The sequence below is a fragment of the Podarcis raffonei genome, chromosome 1 (assembly GCF_027172205.1).
Source record: "Podarcis raffonei isolate rPodRaf1 chromosome 1, rPodRaf1.pri, whole genome shotgun sequence".
Lineage (NCBI taxonomy): Eukaryota > Metazoa > Chordata > Lepidosauria > Squamata > Lacertidae > Podarcis > Podarcis raffonei.
This window is the reverse complement of record NC_070602.1, coordinates 127,960,788-127,980,992: the sequence shown is the minus strand read 5'-3', so window position 1 is coordinate 127,980,992 and position 20,205 is coordinate 127,960,788. Positions and strand designations below refer to the sequence as shown.

At 43.6% G+C, this 20,205-nt stretch overlaps 1 protein-coding gene across 8 annotated transcripts in view; it reads left to right on the top strand.

The window, feature by feature from the left end:
• Positions 1-20,205, top strand: part of ADAM23 (ADAM metallopeptidase domain 23) — a 77,099-nt gene that overhangs the window by 34,863 nt on the left and 22,031 nt on the right. For 4 of the 8 annotated variants that reach the window (XM_053361904.1, XM_053361930.1, XM_053361940.1 and 1 more), the window contains exons 11-24: positions 511-677; positions 1,086-1,170; positions 4,449-4,539; positions 6,135-6,186; positions 7,018-7,117; positions 7,948-8,019; positions 8,514-8,606; positions 10,387-10,467; positions 11,132-11,182; positions 13,473-13,536; positions 14,752-14,857; positions 15,699-15,818; positions 16,221-16,389; positions 19,913-20,024. In XM_053361904.1, the coding sequence (XP_053217879.1) occupies positions 511-677; positions 1,086-1,170; positions 4,449-4,539; positions 6,135-6,186; positions 7,018-7,117; positions 7,948-8,019; positions 8,514-8,606; positions 10,387-10,467; positions 11,132-11,182; positions 13,473-13,536; positions 14,752-14,857; positions 15,699-15,818; positions 16,221-16,389; positions 19,913-20,024 (1,363 nt within the window). The remainder of the gene's footprint in view (positions 1-510; positions 678-1,085; positions 1,171-4,448; positions 4,540-6,134; positions 6,187-7,017; positions 7,118-7,947; positions 8,020-8,513; positions 8,607-10,386; positions 10,468-11,131; positions 11,183-13,472; positions 13,537-14,751; positions 14,858-15,698; positions 15,819-16,220; positions 16,390-19,912; positions 20,025-20,205) is intronic. The other 4 variants (XM_053361912.1, XM_053361949.1, XM_053361957.1 and 1 more) reach the window with 2 other exon arrangements.

Below are 20,205 nucleotides of genomic sequence, written 5' to 3'. Positions count from 1 at the left end.
ACCAGACAGAGGGCCTTCTCAGTAGTGGCGCCTGCCCTGTGGAACGCCCTCCCAGCAGATGTCAAGGCAATAAACAACTATTTTACTTTTAAAAGACAACTGAAGGCAGCCCTCTTTAGGGAAGTTTTTAATGTCTGATGCTGTATTGTTTTTAATATTCAGTTGGAAGCTGCCCAGAGTGGCTGGGGAAACCCAGCCAGATGGGCGAGGTATAAATAATAAATTATTATTATTATTATTATTATTATTATTATTATTATTATTATCATTATTATTATTATTATTATTATTATTATGCAGTAAATAAGATGGCTCTACATAATCATTTGCAGTGTCGAACTTAGTGCAATGTTGATTCTTTTAAAGGAGTCTGGAGGTGTATTGGCTAATTGTATTCCAATCTTTCCCTCCTGCTTTACCCCTTTTGTCCTTCCACTGACTCTGACTGGCTAACTGTGCACGTTTTGACCCAGTGTTCTACTCCTGTGCCTGTCCTGTATCTGCCCACAGATTTACAAGGAGCAGCTGAATACCAGGGTTGTTTTGGTTGCTGTTGAAACCTGGTCGGACAGAGATCGTATAAATGTCCACCCTGACCCAAGACAGATGCTTCATGATTTTTCCAAATATCGACAGAATTTCATCAAGCAGCGCGCTGATGCTGTACACCTTCTCTCGTATGTAGCGCAAGCTCTGTTTGGTACATGGTCTCTTGTTCCTGAAGGCCTCTTTTTCTAGTTCTTATTCTGTCTGCTTATTTATATCTCATAGGTATATCTTAAATGCTGCTTCTTTTAGGTATTTTATTATTATAATTTTTTAAAAATACAGAATGCAGTGGAATCATTTTTATCCTCTCCTTACTGTTGTCTGAAAGAGGAGAAGCCGCTGTAGTTCAACAGTAAAACACATGCTTTGCATGGGGGGGGGGAATCCAGGCTTGGACTTTGACATTTCTTGCTAGGGCCGTAATGGAAATGAAATTCCTATTAATTTACATGTGCCAAATAAGAAGATATTTGTAGGGCATCGTATATGTGTGAGATAACGCTTTTTAATATTATTTCGTTTATCTTGCTCTTCAGGAATGTGACATTTCATTACAAAAGAAGCAGCCTGAGCTATTTTGGAGGAATTTGTTCTGTGTCTAGAGGTGTTGGAGTAAATGAGGTAACATTTCTCTTTTGAAGGTCTTGTGAGGAAGGGAAAATTTATGAAATAGTTCCCTCATCATATACCTTATTTTTAAACGGTGCTTCTCGTCATATCTTCAAAAATTTCAGATTTTTTAAATAGATATTCCTAAAAGCCTGAAGCCTGAAAATAATTTGACCTTTTATTCTAGTGTCAGCTTAGCATAGAACACTTGAATACAGGCTGAAGGCAGCCATATCTCACTGTGAGGTACACGTGACAAACCCTCTATGAGAGGTGAATTAGTTCTCTTTATAATGCTATTCATTAAAAAAAAAGAAAGGAAATCTTAAAACATTTAAGGGTCCAGTACACTACTGATAAAGTGGCATGCTTTGGGTAAAGCCTGTGTGGTAGATATTTGCAAAACTGTAAGCCTTGATTTCTGTCAATTAGTTCAATATCGGTTGTTGTGCTTGGAACTTAGGTTTTAAGAAAGATTCCGGAATTAGAATTTCTCTAATGCGTTAGGCCTTTTGCACCATGCTGTCTCCTAGATTCCTCATATTGGAATCAAAATGGCCATTGAGGCATTAGGTAAATATTTCTTCTCATGTAAGGCGTCTGTCAGGACTGGTCGTTGTCCTCTTCAGATCACCACACAAATGCTTCTTGTTCTTTTATAAAACTTTTTATTGCGTATTAACAAAACATTCTTATAAACGGTTCTTAAATATTCTTCCTCAGAGTCACTTCTTTCAGATACCTTCTGAGCTCTGCTTCTCCGTGACCAGCCACTCTCAAAATGGCGAAGGCGCCCTTCCCTTCGCTTTCCCACTCTTTTTTCTAACCTCCTGGCTAGAGCTGGCCTGTATCTCCCCTCCTCCCAATCTGAGCTAGAACTGAACCCTTGCCTTTCCTGGGAACAGCCGGTCCCTCCCTGTTGTTCCTGTTGCTCTCTTCTCTTCAATTCACTGCTCTCCTTCCCCCCTTGGGGAATGCTTTCTCCCTCTGGGAAACTGGAATCTTCTAACTCTAACTCTTCCCTGACAGCATCGTACCTGTTTTAGCTGTTTCTGCCCTACGTGCTGGAGCCCTCTGTGCCATATCCCATATTGTTTTTTGGGGGGATCCCCCAAACCTAAGAAGCAGCTTTTCAGGTAGCTTGGGGGAAGGTCTGCAGTGAATAGGGTGAATCCGTGAAAATGAGGCGTCCACCCTTCCACTTCCTTATTACCTCCATTGAACGGAACCACGCGTTTCTGTTTTGATTTCTTCAAGTCAGTGCACCCAAATGGTTGCGTCAAAGTGTCGTTTGACTGCAGTTGGAAATCAAAAGATACTTTGGTTGGCCTGCAACTAAGTGTGAAATAACCTTAAAATAGTCCTCTGCACATACAAAATTTGTTGCTGTTTTTTGAAAGCTCTACACCAAAGGTGGGGAACCTGTAGCTCTAGAGATGTTGTTGAACTACAACTCCCAACACCCCGTCATTGTGCGTTCTGGCTAGGGCTGAAGTTGAGAGTTGCCAACTTGTAACCCTTCAGATATTGTAGATGTCAGGAAAATTGTCTAGAGCAAAGCTTTCCAAACTTGTCATGTTGGTGGCATGCATCATTTAGACATGCATCATTTCACAATACAGTAAAAGGTAAAGGGACCCCTGACCATTAGGTCCAGTTGTGACCGACTCTGGGGTTGCAGCGCTCATCTCGCTTTATTGGCCGAGGGAGCCGGTGTACAGCTTCCGGGTCATGTGGCCAGCATGACTAAGCCGCTTCTGGCGAACCAGAGCAGTGCACCGAAACGCCGTTTACCTTCCCGCCCGAGCGGTACCTATTTATCTACTTGCACTTTGACGTGCTTTCGAACTGCTAGGTTGGCAGGAGCAGGGACCGAGCAACGGGAGCTCACCCTGTCGCGGGGATTCGAACCACCGACCTTCCGATCGGCAAGCCCTAGGCTCTGTGGTTTAACCCACAGCGCCACCCGCGCCCTTCACAATATAGTAGTTCAGGTTTACTATCAAACCTGAGGAGCATGGGGAGCACCTACACACTGCAGCTGACACACTAATGCATTGCAACACACAGTTTGGAAAGCTGTGGTCTGGAGTTTTATTTATGCATGAATTTGGGGTATTCTCGTACACAATAATGAATCTCTCTGTCCTATATGATGTCAGTTTTTGTGGCGAGTTATTGAGGGTTCTTTTGGCTGCATAAATAAAAGTTATTCACAAGGTAACTATGTAGCATATGCTATACTGACGTTACTGCTTCCAAGTGAAATCTCTGGCCATTAGCTGCCATGGCAACAAATCACCTGTACAGTACTTGACCAACCCTTTAGTTATGCAAAGGGCCATTCTCTGAACAAAAGAGATTATACCAGGAGATCTATTTTAACAAGCAGAGAGTTATCTGCTTCATAAAAGGCTGTCTAGCTGTAAAAAAAGAAAAAGAATGTTGAGTATGATTCTTTAAAGTATAATGAAGACTGTAACTGTTAGGAACAGTGCAAAAACAGTTAAAAGATGGGGAAAATCATATTTTTGCATGCAGAACGGAACAAAAGGGTTCAGAGAGTTGAGGCTTTATGCAAGACATTGAAGTGGGGATTTACAATCCCTAAACATATGTTTCCACATCTCTTCTCTGCACTATAGCTTTAAGCTGGTTTTACTTACCGTATTTTTCGCTCTATAAGATGCACCAGACCACAAGACGCACCTAGTTTTTGGAGGAGGAAAACAAGAAAAAAAATATTCTGAATCTCAGAAGCCAGAACAGCAAGAGGGATCGCTGCGCAGTGAAAGCAGCAATCCCTCTTGCAGTTCTGGCTTCTGGGATAGCTGCGCAGCCTGCATTCGCTCCATAAGACGCACACACATTTCCCCTTACTTTTTAGGAGGGAAAAAGTGAGTCTTATAGAGCAAAAAATACGGTATATGAATGGACCAGCTCCAAAATACCTTATCATACTGTCTGTCAACATTGCTGTTATTTTTTAGACTCTTGTATTCATTTGGGGAAATAATTATTTTGGAGGTGTTACTAATAATACTGGACCCAAACATACATTTTTCATTCCAGAAACAGGTGTTCCTACTGTTTAAGTGTACATATAGTGAAGAGTTTGAGGATACGATCCTAAACACACTTGGAAATAATTCGGATTAGTGAGATGTTTCCACTGTTTTAGGGTCTGAATTCCATACAGAATAACTAGTTAAGCAAACACTTTCTCCTAGAAATTGCAATAATTGATAGTACTTTGGTGTGCTCTCTACCTGAATCTCCTTTTCCAACAGTATGGCCTACCCTGGGCGATGGCACAGGAACTATCCCAAAGTCTGGCTCAGAATTTAGGAATACAGTGGGAGCCAGGGGCCAGAAAACCAAGTAGGTATTTGGCATACAATCTCTTTTGTTTTTATGTACAAATTGAATTTGTAAAACTTCTACATGTTTTGGACTTTTTATTATGTATAAGCAGGGGTCAGCAAACTTTTTCAGGAGGGGGCCGGTCCACTGTCCCTCAGACCTTGTGGGGGGCTGGACCCACCCCCTCCCCAAAGGGCCTCCCCTGCTGATGCCAGTCACGCTGCAGACGCCGCCGCCGCCTCATCTTCGGCAGCATCAGCGTCCTCTGTCTCGGCGGGGCACAGAGCCTCTGCGCCGCTGCCTCTTCCTCCCACTCGGCCGCCTCAGCAGGAAGGAAGGGGCGGTGCCCAGAGGCATCTATGGCTTCTGATTGGCTGCAGGAGCGTCCTGCAGCCAATCAGAAGCCGTGCCAGCGTCGCCGCCCGCCCAGAGGTATCCGCAGCTTTCGATTGGCTGCAGGAGCGTCCTGCAGCCAATCAGAGCCGCGCCGCGGAAGTCAGTCTCCGCGCGGCAAGGCCTCCACTCCACGCCTGTTTAGCGCGGAGACTGACTGAGCGGGCGGCAGGGTCTGCAAAGTTCGCAGGCCGGCTTAACAAGCCTGGTGGGCCATATCCGGCCCGCGGACCTTACTTTGCCAACCTCTGTGTATAAATAAAAGATTGGGCTGCAACAGCTGTTCTGTCCTTTCCTTGCCGTTCCAGTACCAATCCTCTTCTGGGGTTTGTTGCACTCTATGCAAACACCTGGGATGTAGTGTGCTGAGGTGTTGTGCAGTGGGGAAGGAGATCAACCAAAATCAGAAGGAGGCACCTTGCACAAGCAGACTTTTTACTTGTGCAACTCTGTTCAACACATAAAGTTCATATTAAAGGATCTGGAATGACCATTCGTTTAGCACATGAGGCTTCCACCCATTGCGGTGTTGTAAAACAATGCATTTTATAACCAGCAGCTAATTATTTTTTTGTTGTTATGGAGTAAGGAGATGCTATGACTTTATTGACTTTATTATTTTGATGAACTTGTTTTTTTTCCATATGCTGTTGTGTTTGATGTTATAGTGATTGCAGGGTTGGTTGGTTGGTTGGTTGTGATTATTGCAAGCCTCTTTGAGCTCAGCATTTGTTGTTTGAAAAGTGGAATACAAAGATTAAATGAATGTAAATCAACTAACATACGTCCTTGGTTGAGGCTTGCTGTGGCTTACACTTGCTCATTCATGTTGTGATAAACTACCATTTACTGTGACATGCAGATGTGGGCACTGGCCTTGAACTGACACATAATGACTTGAGCGTACACTCAGAGGCTAGAGAGCTCAAACTGCATTCAAGCTGGCAAAGGAACGATAGAGACTAGAAAAGAAATGATCTCTGCTGGATTTTGTTAATGAACCTCTAATGGAAAACAGCAGCTATTTTCTACTAGGGGTACTTTATCCTAAAACATATCTTTATGTAGTGCTTGCTGTATTCAACACTTCAGACAGATACGGGAGCAGAAATGCTTCTTAACCACCCTCCTCTCTTTTATGCGAAGGGTTTATTTGTTATTACTCATATATATATTTAACTACTTTCCTTCTTGGTTTTGCATTTTTCATTTTGTTTCAGAAGGATGTGAGTGCACAGAATCCTGGGGTGGATGCATCATGGAGGAAACAGGGTGAGTTGTAATAATTGGTACCTGTTACAGATTTTGGTTTTTCCCGGTTCTTCAGAACTAAAATAAGCAGTCTATGTTTAGACTCATTTCTGGGGTGCATGCAGCATAGCAAGAATTATTTACAGGGCTTGGTAAGACATAAACAGGACCGCCTCTCCCGGTATGCCCCATGGATAGCCTCAAGGTCCATAAATAGCAACACCCTAGTGGTCCCGGGCCCTAAGGAAGTTAGATTTGCTTCAACCAGAGCCAGGGCCTTTTCAACACTGGCTCCGGCCTGGTGGAACGCTCTGTCTCATGAGACCAGGGCCCTGCAGGATCTGATTTCTTTCCACAGGGCCTGTAAGACAGAGTTGTTCCGCCTGGCCTTTGGCTTGGAGCCAGTTTGATTCCCTCTCCCTCTTTCTTTTTTCTTTTCCTTTCTCCTCCTGCGATGAGGTTTCAATATTTTAATGTTGTGTTTTAATGTTGTTTTTAAGTTGTATTCATTCAATTTGTTTTTATTATTGCTTGTTAGCCGCCCTGAGCCCGGCCTTGGCTGGGGAGGGCGGGGTATAAATAAAAATTTATTATTATTATTATTATTAACCATGACTTAACATCAGTGAACAGCAAACTAATGCATCCTGCTCAATATTCCCACTTTGCTGATATCCTAGCATGAGCAGCAAACTAAGAACCTGGGAGCACCATGTCATCCCAACTGAGATTGTGGTTTGTTTCTCCCTAAACACACAACAGTCAGCAAGCAAGCTGGTTTATCTAGTGTTTGTCCAGTAAATTATTTACTGTGAAGCATTTTCATCATTTTTTTTTTTTTTGGCCTTTCAGTGTCTACCACCCCAGAAAATTCTCAAGGTGCAGCATTGCAGAATACAAAGATTTTTTGCTCCGAGGGGGAGGTTCCTGTCTTTTCAACAAGCCAACAAAGGTACCTTGATTTAGGGTGGAACTGGATCCCAGCATAAATTATCCCTTGGGGAGAAAAGTGGCTTAGGGATGGGAGCAATTTTACATGGTTAGGAAAGGGTTAAGGAGTGAAAGCTGGCCCATAAAGAAGGCTGATTGCTGAAGAATTGATGCTTTTGAATTATGGTGCTGGAGGAGACTCTTGAGAGTCCCATGGACTGCAAGAAGATCAAACCGATCCATTCTGAAGGAAATCAGCCCTGAGTGCTCACTGGAAGGACAGATGCTGAAGCTGAGGCTCCAAGACTTTGGCCACCTCATGAGAGGAGAAGACTCCCTGGAAAAGACCCTGATGTTGGGAAAGATGGAGGGAACAAGGAGAAGGGGTCGACAGAGGACGAGATGGTTGGATAGTGTTCTCGAAGCTACCAGCATGAGTTTGACCAAACTGCGGGAGGCAGTGGAAGACAGGAGTGCCTGGCGTGCTCTGGCCCATGGGGTCACAAAGAGTCGGACACGACTAAGCGACTGAACAACAACAAGGAGCTCGCCCTCCACTGGCGCCTTATTTAATTTGAAGACATTTGTCACTGAAATACTGGCGCTGGGGGGTCTGCATCTCCACCAGAGGTCTGGTGGAGCTTTGTCACCATGCTGCTTTATAGTGGACATGTGCAGTCATGCAGGTGCAAAAAAAAATATTATTATATTGATTGATTGAATTTAGATACTGCCCTATACCCTGAGGTCTCAGGGCAGTTCACAGAATAATTCAGTATGCACCTGGATCATTTAATGATAAACAGTTGTGATCTTTTAAATAATAGTGCTTTGTGTATTTGTGTTTTTCAGTTGTTTGACACCACTGAATGTGGAAATGGGTATGTGGAACCAGGAGAAGATTGTGATTGTGGTTTCCAAACGGTACCATTTTTTATACACATATACCCAGTTACTTTATCCTTCCCATCCATAAGATGAAGTGTCCCTTAAAACGAAAGCTCAGATAATGCTTGCTTAACCATGAGGCTCATGGCGTATATTTTAACTACTGTAGCAAAGTAATTGAGTCAGTGGACCCTTATAAAAAGGAACTCATTCTTTTAGTGAGAAATTCATAAAAGAATTTTTAAGCTCCATATTGTTTAAAGCCTTGAGTTGTTCACCTTAATTGGACCATTTGAATCCAGAATCCTAAATAAAGCGTATGCGTTAAAGTTAATTATTATACTTACTTTCTTCTTCTTTAGTATATAATATTCCTTGCACTGGATCGCGGCATAGTTTTATGGTGCAACCATATATGAACACTGTCAATTTATCATTTTAGTCAATACATGATTGAATTGTTTGTATGATTGTTCGAGGTAGTTAACTTTGATTTTTAGTATTGATTGATCAGAATGTGTTTTCCGCAGGATTGCAAAGCAGATCTGTGCTGTAAGAAATGCTCACTTTCTAATGGAGCTCATTGCAGTAATGGTCCATGTTGTAATGAAACCTCCTGTCTTGTGAGTTTGTTTTTTTAAAACTTTTTTACCTTTGCTAGAAATATGGGCTAAACCGCCCTCTCTATGTGCTGCAAATGGCTGAAGCTAATTTAAGAGACTTTTAATGGGGCTCAGTAGCTGATACCATGTTAAAACATCAGTATACAGTGAATTGATAACTACTTGTCATAAGCAATGATAGTGCAGCATCTGATGAAGTATGTTTGCAATGTTCTCTCAAAGCTCTTTACGTTGGACACCTCTGTTGTATAGAAGTATACACTCTGATAGAATACTACAAACGCTCTTATTCTGCTTTCCTGTTCTTTGCTATTAGGAACACATAAAACATTAATTGCTCTTCTCCTGGTTTCATGATACAGAGGGGAGAGAAAGCTGAGTGTAGTCAGATGTGCACTCTGGACTTTTAGAAGGCCAAATTCAAAAAGCTTAAAAGTGAGATTCCATGGTCAGAAATACTCAAAGAGAAGGGAGTCCAAGATGGATGGGAGTTTCTTAAAGGTGGAATTTTGAAGGCCCAAGTGCAGACAGTTCCAACAAGAAAGAAAAGTGGGAGGCATCTAAAGAAACCAGTGTGGCTGCATAAGGAGCTTAGAGATAGGAGCTGAGATTTAAGAAGGGCATTATTAGAAATGGAAGAAAGGGGAAATCACAAAGGAGGAGTATACACAAATAGTCAACAGTTGCAGGCTGAATGTCAGGTGGGCCAAAGCTCAGAATGAGCTCAGGCTTGCAAGAGAGGTTAAAAATACTAATAAAGGTTTATTCGGCTATGAGCAAGAGGAAGAACAAGTGGTAGGTACTCTGCATGGAGAAGGCGAAGAAATGCTATTGGGTGACAGAGAGAAGGCAGAATGAAAAATGACTCCTCCAAGTCCACCCCCTGTCTCTTCCTCCTCTGGGGGATGGTAGGAATCACTCTGGGCACTGTACCTGTCACAGCCACTCAGGCCCAGGATCGGTGTCTGAGATGAGAGTGTAGAATCAATTTTTGCAGCTCCAATGACACAGCACTGCTTCCTGACAGTCCTATTTCTGTGATTCACAGGGAATGCCTCTTGCAATGGGCCCTCTGTGTGTGTCTTGCAATGGGCAATCTTTCTCCTAGGGACACCCCTCCTGTGTTGCTGTTCCAGCACAGTCCACTCAGCTCTATTGAGAGACACTGCATCTTGTCCAGTGGCTTGAGGTGTGGCTAAGCAGCCCTCAAGATGCTGTACCTTCTCTTCCACCAAGAGAGCCAGTTTGCATTTGCTACAAGTGTACTTTTGCACGTTCTCCAGCAGGAAGACAAACCAGTGTTGCAGGTCACTGCAGCATCTTCTCTCAGCCTCCATGTCTTTTGGTCTTGTGCACACCATGAGACAGTACTTCACCCGCCCCCCGAAACTCTCTGCTAAATGCCCTCGCAAACACCCCTGTTCATGAGCTCCTGGTCATGAACCCCCAGCAGCTGCAATGAGCTAAGTCTAACTGTTGCTGGCTCCTAAACTGCCCCTGACTTCTTTACACAGAAACAGCCACAGAGGCTATCACTGAGAGCAGAGGAGTGATGCCGAGAGGGGCTGCTTAATCTCTTCCTTTCTTGTCACTTTTCCAGTCAAAATCAACACCTCTCTCCCACCCCACCCTGAATCAATTTGCATTCTCACCAATGGGGTAAAAAACGCATTCCTGTATTTAATCATTATTCCTACTCATTAAAGAAAAGCTATGCATGCTTGGAGTGATTTTTATTTAAGCCATCTTAGTTATCAATAAAAAATCTTCTGACTTCCAGTTCTTTCCCCGAGGCTTCGTATGTCGCTCTCCAGTGAATGAGTGTGATATTACAGAGATCTGTCCTGGGGACTCTGGCCAGGTAATTAAGTTAGATGCTTTCCATACTACCTTGTAAAATGGTGAAATCATTATTATTATTACTTTCATGAGGACTGTAAGATTCTTTCAGCCAGAGGGAGATGTGGAGAAGATTAATTTATTATTATCTAATTTATTATTGTGCATTCCTAAAACCTAGCCTGAATTGTGTTTTCCTAAGAGGAAACTCAGGCATCTTTGTACATCTTTGCTCGTGTGTGTGTGCGCGCGTGTGTGTGTGCGCGTGCAGTGGATTATCAAGTAAAGAAATGCCAGGGCAATTAGTAGTAAGAGAATCAATTAAAGATGCACAGACATGCTTACCCCCATTTTTCTCTGATGTAACAGGTATTACTTTAAAAGAGGCATTCATTTTTGTGCGAAAGAGAGGGCAGATGCTCCAAAAATGATATGTGCAGTTTTATAGTTTGTACTCATGCTAAAGATAATTAGGCATTTTAAAAATCTGCTTCCCAGTTAATCATGGGTGTCTTTTCAATCCATTTAATCTAACCAATTAAGCAACCAAATGTTGCAGCCAACCTCAGTATTCATAACATTTTGTTTAATCGCTCTCTCTTGGTATTCTTTTGTCTGCCTATATACTAAATGTGTTGTCCTATAATTCAAACCTTTTTAATTAAATGATTCCTTTCATCCTTCAGTGCCCACCAAATCTTCATAAGCAAGATGGATTTGCTTGTGATGCAAATCAGGTAAGTAAGTCTTTAAAATATATAGTACAGAATATTTATTTTTTGCCAGGCTATATTTTTTATCTCTTGGTCTTTTTATTTGCTATTTGCTATTTGCTTTATTCTTTTTATGTTGTCTTAATTGTTGTGAGGCTTCTAGCCGCTTTATGTTCTTTTTAAAAAGGGAAGTTTTTAATGTTTGATGTTTTGCTGTTTTTGCTGTTTTAATTTATTGCAAGCCAGCCAGCATGGCAGGGGCAACCCAGTCAGATGGGTGATATAGAAATAAATTATTATTTTCATTATTAAAGAAGAAAACTCAAACTACAGAGTCTTTAGATAAAGAGTACATGTAAAATTCATGCTGTTCATTAACTCGACCTGTTCATTTTCTTAATGGTTGCCCCGATGGCTAAGTTGTGAGTTGGAGCTGACTCCCTAAAAATTATTTTGACCCCTCGGTACCCTTAACGATTGGGCAATTTAAAATAAAAATAAAACTTCTGCTGGGGGTGTTGCTGTTGTGGTGTTGTGACGTCTCTGCTGTAGAGCTAATATGAAGGGCCTTCTAAAACTCAGCCCCTCTGCCACCTTGCACCTTTGCCACCTTGTGAAGTCCTCCACTAACCGTCTCCCTCAGTTGTGGTGCCACTGCAAGGTTTTATGGCTCAGAAAACAGGAAGGAGCACTCCTCTCTGTTTCCTGAACTCCAGCACCATTTTGCCAGGCTCCAAGCCAGAGGCTGCTTTGCAAGGTGAGTGGGAGGGCTTTTCTCTGGGATAGAAAGCAGAACGGTAGGGGGCAGACTGCCTTGAGTGTATGCATTGCCAATCTCTCTCTGTATGTGTCTGCCCCCCTGCCTGTGCGTATGTTTCTGAATGTGTGTGTGTTCTGGTATGAGTGTACAAGGCAGTGTGTGTTGGCCAGTTTTGCAATGCCCACAGCTGACCTATGGGCCTTAAAGAGTTGCACTATCCTGAGCACGTGGCTCTTGGGCTGAAACAGTTTGGCCACCCCTGCAATGGTAGTATCCAGTGCTCAGCCTGCATATATACTGTATTTTTCACTCTATAAGACACACATTTTCCCCTCCAAAAACTAAGGGGAAATGTGTGTGCATCTTATGGAGTGAATGCAGGCTCCTTGGCTTCAACGCGAAGCCTCCGAAGCGCAGTGGGAGCGCTCCTGCCGCACTCCGGAGGCTTCGGGTTCCTTTTGCTGAAGGGTAGGTGCCCCTTCATCTAAGGCGCAGCGCCCCTTCAGCTAAGCGGGAGGAGAAATGGAAGGGGCTCCGTTTCTCCTGCCGCTTCGCTGAAGGGGCGCTGCGCAGAGAGGGGGAGAATTTTTTTTCTTGTTCTCCCCCTCTAAAACAAGGTACGTCCTATGGTCGGGTGCGTCCTATAGAGCGAAAAATACGGTAACCCACCCTCAGCATTTAAGGAATCAGATTCTAACCTGCACTCAGTGTCTTCTAGGTGTGCTTCATTACGGCTGGAATGATCTCTCTCGCAACGTTCTCTCCCTGCCCTTCGAATCCCTCATAACTTACAAATGTTAGACAATAGCAACGTGACCATTCTGAGGTTGTTGGATACTGGTATCTGTGCAGCATCTGTTAATGGGGAAACAATCCAGTTTTTCGCAAGTTAAGATTTTATAGTCCTGTGCATTAAACCACAGAGCCTAGGGCTTGCCTATCAGAAGGTTGGTGGTTCGAATCCCCGTGACGGGGTGAGCTCCCGTTCTCGGTCCCTGCTCCTGCCAACCTAGCAGTTCAAAAGCACATCAAAGTTCAAGTAGATAAATAGGTACCGCTCCGGTGGGAAGGTAAATAGCGTTTCTGTGCGCTGCTCTGGTTCTCCAGAAGCGGCTTAGTCATGCTGGCCACATGACCCGGAAGCTGTCTGCAGACAAAAGCCAGCTCCCTCAGCCAATAAAGCTAGATGAGCGTCACAACCCCAGAGTCGGTCACGACTGGACCTAATGGTCAGGGGTCCCTTTACCTTTACTCTGAAGAAGTGGCTCTCTTAGTGGGAACCATCAAATTGTAGGGTTTGGAAGGGACTCTGGGAGGCATCCCGTCTCAGCCCACTGCAATGCAGGAATCTCCTACATGCAATACGGAGCGGTATTAATTTACATTTCCTAAAGAGACTGGCCCAGGAAACTGCTCCGATCATTCCCATTGGTAATAAAGCAGTGTTGAAAAAGGGAAGAAAAAGTATGTCTGTTGCTGATAAAATAGGTCAGCTTTTTCTTGTCCCTGTCTGAAAGACAAAATTTATATTAATTGCAGTTTGTTTCTATTTAGGGTCGTTGCTACAATGGAGAATGCAAGACGAGAGATAATCAGTGCAAATACATCTGGGGAACGAGTAGGTTGATTTAAGTATGCTGTATTCAGATGCATTTCTTTCTTGTTTGTGCTGCTTGCTTTTCCCTTTGGTATAATTTTTCAGTTAAAGTTGTACTTTTCAGTAATAAAAGGTAATGTTCAGAAAAGTCATTTTTGTAGTTTTTAATACACATGCATACGCACGCACGCACGCACGTACACACACACACACTTGTTGTTTAGTCGTTTAGTCGTGTCTGACTCTTTGTGACCCCCTGGACCAGAGCACGCCAGGCACTCCTGTCTTCCACTGCCTCCCGCAGTTTGGTCAAACTCATGCTGGTAGCTTCGAGAACACTGTCCAACCATCTCGTCCTCTGTTGTCCCCTTCTCCTTGTGCCCTCCATCTTTCCCAACATCAGGGACTTTTCCAGGGAGTCTTCTCTTCTCATGAGGTGGCCAAAGTATTGGAGCCTCAGCTTCAGGATCTGTCCTTCCTTTCCTCTATTTAAGTTTTCTTAGGACAAGGAAAGGCCTGTCTCCACCTGCATTCTAGAGCCATCATGGTACTTATGGCCACATTCCATATATATATGAGACAGGCCATTCGTGTCCTAAGAAAACTTAAATAGAGGAAAGTTTGCTGCCTCCTCCTTTCTCTGGAGTCCTCTCAAAAGCCACTCTGTTTAGAGCCGAGAGACCCACCTGAATAATGTTGGGTGCAGTACCTGGGCTGTTAGCAGGAGAAGACAGTAGGAAAAACTTTCCCTTCATATATTTCCTCAAATAATCTTAGGCTCTAAACCCGATTTTGTTTGATTCTCCTTTTCTGCAGCAGCCCTGTGTCCCATTCTACATTTTTCAGGAAGCTCCCTTGACCTTCCTCTGCCTGAGAAGCTTTTCTTGGAGTAAGGAAGAGGGGAAATTTTATTTCTGTAACTTTCTTAACTTAACCTTAGGATCTTTCTTCTTACTCATTTTTCACAATGTAATTTAATAAACTTTCAATGTACCATCACTATGCATCACATGCTTTCCACTATGTAGTGGTAAAAAAATAACCACCAAGTTCCTGGTGCATGTATTTTTACAAACGCATTACATTTGTAACATGCAAAGCATTTAGGACATTCACCCTTAAAAAGTAACACTAGCACCCTCAGCCGTTCCTATTCTCTTGGCTACTTTTTAACGGGAGAGCATTTTGCTTGCCTGGGTATGTTAGTAGAAATTCCTTTCACTTTTTCTTCCATAGAGGCTTCAGGATCTCATAAACACTGTTACGAGAAGCTAAACACAGAAGGCACGAAAAAGGGAAACTGTGGAAAGGATGGAGAGAAATGGATTCCATGCAACAAGCAGTAAGTTTAACCTTTTAGAATGAATATAAACGCCGTGGTTAGAAATTCCAATTACTGTTTTGTTTTTCTGAAATAAGAAACCGGCCTGAGTTCCTTTGGGAGGAAGGGTGAGATATAAGTTCAATAAATACGCAATAAAAGTTTCTGTAGAGAATTTAAACACATTTAGGATACAAGACACTGTCTGTTGTGCTCAGCAGGGTCCTGAATTTCATAGCCCACTTCTCCATCTGATGCAGAGCTCATATTGTCTTTTAGTTATTTTCATCGCTTAGAAACACTTTGACCTGCTGATTTGTAGTGCTTTGTGTCACCACTCTCTACTATGCTGTGATCTCCTTTTAAAATTCTTTTACATTATATAATCTGAATAGATGCATATTCCATAAAGAGTGGAGAATAGGATCTGGCTGGTGAGTTGGGTCCTCAGCTAACCCACCATCTACAGGCCACTTTGGCAGGTAGGCAGGGTAACCCACCTGTCAGTGGTCCAGCAACACCATAACATCAGGTGGCCCAGCTCCAAATGAAATATTTTTTTTCCATTTCTTTGCACCTTGGCTTAGGCTCAAGGGGTTACTGCAAAGGAAGATTCCTTCAGCCTATATCAGTGGGGATTACAGTCAGTGCCCATCAGCCGATTTCCCCCTTGCTTTTGGCAGGGATCTGTTTCACTCAAGTTCCTGACCAAGAACTCTAAAAGTGTAGTCTGTCCCACTGACCATTGGCTGATCAGTTCTGATTGCAATCTCAGCCTCAGCAGGATTCAGCTGCACTTGGGAACAATTTCCATTTTACAAAATAGGCCATTAATGTAGTATGTTTTTATTTTATTTTACAGTGATGTGTTCTGTGGGTTATTGCTTTGTGCAAATCTTGATGGCGTTCCACGAATTGGTCACCTTCAGGGAGAAATTATCCCAACTTCTTTTTTCCACCAAGGTGTAGTAGTGAATTGCAGGTGAGTAGTGTCATATACAAGGTGTATTAATGCATTTTTAGCACTTTCAGTTGAATAATTAAGGTATATTTTGGAAGTTAACTTCTCAAGAACTAAAACCAAAATTTTGTTTCATAAAACTTAAGTTTAGTTTACATTTCTGTAGTACATGCCCCAAACATTCTCTTTTGCGTATTGGTATCATTGCCTTCTAGACACCAATTTTTAATATCAATGTTTCTAAAACTTACCTGCTTTTGTTCTTGCTGCCCCATTGAAATAATTCAAAGTTTTACTATTGACTTCAGTGTAGTCAATATAGTACTTGCTTCTGAGTATTTTGAGATCCGTGAGCTAGTTACATTTGCTTACTTTATAAACTTTTCAGTCATGCTAAGAGCATAAAAAAACTTCCTCTTCCAGTTGTGCCCACGTACTTTTAGATGATGATACAGATTTAGGATATGTTGAAGATGGAGCTCCATGTGGTCCTCAGATGATGTGTATGGACAGAAGGTGTCTGTCTATCCAGTCTCTGAACATAAGCAGCTGCCCTATTGGTGCTAATGGAAAAGTTTGTTCTGGACATGGGGTAAGTCCCAACTAAGTTTTGCCCACTTTCCTAGTCCAGCTAAGATTAGTCCATATTCCTAGTTCAATAAAAAAAACCATTTTGTAGTGTTTCTCACCATTAACCTATATGTGTCTTCACACTGGACACTGAGAAAGAGATATCGCTCTTTCCTCTCAGTACTTAGTTCTGTTTACCTTCAAAAATGCTGGCTGATATTCCAGCAGGTGCGTTCTATGAACTGGGTTTTTTCCAGTTGTGCCTAGAGCAGAACAACTTGCTGGAGATCTGGAAAATAAAGGCCACAATTTCAATTTCATTTAAGAAATGAGTGCTGCTGGATTAGGCCTTTCTCATTCAGCTGTCTCTTGTCAGTAACTAACCAGCTGCTACAGGAAGCTTTCAGTCTGCAAATGAGCACAATAGCACTCTCTCACTCACGTTCCCCAGCGTAAGGTATTCAGAAGCAAACAGCCTTTGATACTGGAGGTAGAACATAGCCATGATGACTAATAGACAATGATTGGCGTATCATCTATGAATTTGTCTAATCCTCTTTTAAAATGGATGGCTCTCACCACTCTTCCTCATCCAGCCAGTCCCTGACAGGCATTTTGGACTGCTTCAACTGGATCTGTTTGCAACTCCTTCCAACACTCAACTTCTCCAGCTCTTCTCTCATTTCCAGATGAGCGAGTGGTGAATGCGAGTCCTTGGCCAAGAGTCTCTTTTATGCCTTGTTGGACCATGTTGGCCCTGGTTTTTAGACCTACTCAGGCTCCGAATGGAGCCACCATGACCGCTTCCTCTTTGCTTGGGTTTGCTGATCCAGCGTCCCATGTGGTATCTGGATCTGAAGTGGGTGAATGTAGAAGAATGGTGTTTGAACAGCAGTGCCTGAAGCTCAGGTTATTGATACCTTCGTGGCATCCTGCATTCTTCCACAAAACAGATCAGTCAAAGTACCTGAAAGGCTTTCATTGCCTTGTGTGCCTCAGAGATGATTTTAGCTTCTTCTGTGTCCATTCGGCAGGTACATTACAGCTTTCCAGTCCAATTTTGTTCCAATCCAGTCCACCCTCTTGAGAAAGTTTGGCATTGGATGGTTGATAGGCACTTAAGAAATGCTTGAATCAGGGGTGTAGCTAGCTGCTCCAGCACCTGCAGCAGCGGGGGCAGGGCAATCTGCCCACAGAGGCAGGGTGGCGATCCGCCCAGGGGGGCACCATGGCAAACTGCCCACTGAGTCTGCCTGGCGGACACAAGCCCCACGCTGCCGTTTCGGGCAGCGCTGGTCCTGAGGCACTGCGTCACTCCCAGGAGAGACGCATGGCTCCGGCACACTGTAGTGCTGCCCCTCATGGTGTGCCATTTTGTCACCCCATTAGGGATGATACCCAGGCTGCACCCTCCGCACCCCCCTTCCTACACCCCTGGCTTGAATTGTACAAAGGACTTCCAGCAGTCAGAGAGGGTGTTTGCATCTTTCTATCCATGAACTCCAAGAATTAAGTTTTCATTCTGGCCAGTTGACTATGGGCCTGCTTTGCATTGGTCTGTGACTCACTTGAACCGCTGGTGCAGTCTAATATCACAGCAGTCTCAGGCCACTCTAGTTTCACTGTGGATGCCTTTGCATCTAATGCTTCTGTTTTGGACGTTTGCTGAGATGCAACTTGATCTTCTCCAAGCGCCTTTGTTTCTTTTCTAAACCCCAAACTCATTACAAGCTTGACTTGTCTTCATCTGCTGGTGCTTCTTTTAGGAGATGTGTGTTGCAGCAGGTGGTTCCACAGAGCTGCACGTGCTTTTCTTCATCTATGCTTATCTTGGGACTGCTTGAGTATATTCCATCTGATGGACAGACACCATAGAAAATGGTCCATTGTATTCACCTGAAAGGTGTCTGTCCCCATGTTGTTCATTCTTCGTTCTCTGTCCTCAACTCTGTTGCATTTCCTGCCTTTGGGCATGAGGTGGCAGCATAACCCATCTCATGGGCATATGTCCATGAAAACCACCTTTCAGGTGACTGCAACAGACTGTTCTCTAACAGAGGAAATCCTATACCCAGTAGAGTGTTCCAGGGGTTAAGCACATGGGAGATTGCAAAGATCCCCGAGGTTGGCAAACTTCTGATCCCCTTCTGACCCCCTCTAGCCAAATGGTGAAGCTTTACTTAAGAGTAGAAGGAAGGGAAGTCCCACGGTAGTCTGGATGTCTCCTGCATCCTACCCAGGGAATGGAACAACAACAAGAAGAAGAGTTTGGATTTGATATCCCACTTTATCACTATCCTAGGGAGTCTCAAAGCGGCTAACATTCTCCTTTCCCTTCCTCCCCCACAACAAACACTCTGTGAGGTGAGTGGGGCTGAGAGACTTCAGAGAAGCGTGACTGGCCCAAGGTCACCCAGCAGCTGCATGTGGAGGAGAGGGGAAGCGAACCCGGTTCACCAGATTACGAGTCCACTGCTCTTAACCACTACACCACACTGGCTCTCTAACAAGGGTCACTTTCTGTAAAGGCTCCTTCTGCTGGGTGTGCAGGAGGCATCCAGCCTCACCCATTTCCTTTGGGCATCTGAAACACATTTATGTAGAAGTCTGTACAGTCGTTTTCTGCTCACTTTGACGTGACAGGTTTGTGTCATGTGTGTGTCCCTTTGTTTCTTTGCCTCCGCTAATGCTCTCTCTTGCTTGTTCATGAGACTGGAACTAGGGAGGAGCTGGCTGGTTTGTCAGAGTTTGATCACTATTTGTTCTGGACAGTGGAAGTTGGGGGGGGGGAGTTAACCCACTGTAGCCTCCAGCAAAAGGAGCCTTCACAGCAAGTGACCAATGTTTCAGTTTCCGTTTATGCTGAAATGCAGCAATAGCGTGTGAGTGCTTCAAAGCACACACTGAACCAGCCTCTGCACAAAACTCTTTTTACATTAGTGAACATGCTTAAAGGAATGTGTATGCAGATCAAGTTCTCCTGCGGTCACTAGAGCAGCATGCAGATCTGAGAGCATTTTTTTTTCTAGTTCTAAAGTATAAATGGTAAAGGTAAAGGGACCCCTGACCATTAGGTCCAGTCGTGACCGACTCTGGGGTTGCAGAGCTCATCTCGCTTTATTGGCCGAGGGAGCCGGCATACAGCTTCCAGGTCATGTGGCCAGGAGGACTAAGCCACTTCTGGCAAACCAGAGCAGCGCACGGAAACACCGTTTACCTTCCCACTGGAGCGGTACCTATTTATCTACTTGCACTTTGATGTGCTTTCGAACTGCTAGGTTGGCAGGAGCAGGGACCGAGCAACAGGAGCTCACGCTGTCGCGGGGATTCGAACCACCGACCTTCTGATCGGCAAGCCCTAGGCTCTGTGGTTTAACCCACAGCACCACCCACGTCCCACAAAAATATAAATCTATAAATGGATATATAAATGGATAGTATAAATGGATTTTCCCCTAAATAGGACTACTTACTCTACCTAGGAACTTTAACAGATGAACCAAGCAATTATTTTTTATTATGTGATAACACGATTTTTCTTTTAGGTATGCAGCAATGAAGCCACCTGCATTTGTAACTATACCTGGGCAGGGACAGATTGTAGCATGCATGACCCCAAAAGGAAAGAAGAAGCAGAGAAACCAAATGGACCAAAGGGTTTGTGCAATTTCAGTTTTTCTTCCCACCCCCAACTCTTCTATAATTACATTTTTGAGCAGGAAGATTTGGAGCAAAGTGCCCATGCACAATGCAGGGGTGTGTGTGTGTGTGTGTGTGTGTGTGTGTGTGTGTGTGTTTCTAGGTAAATAGCATTTATGCTAGGTATGCTAGGTGAAAA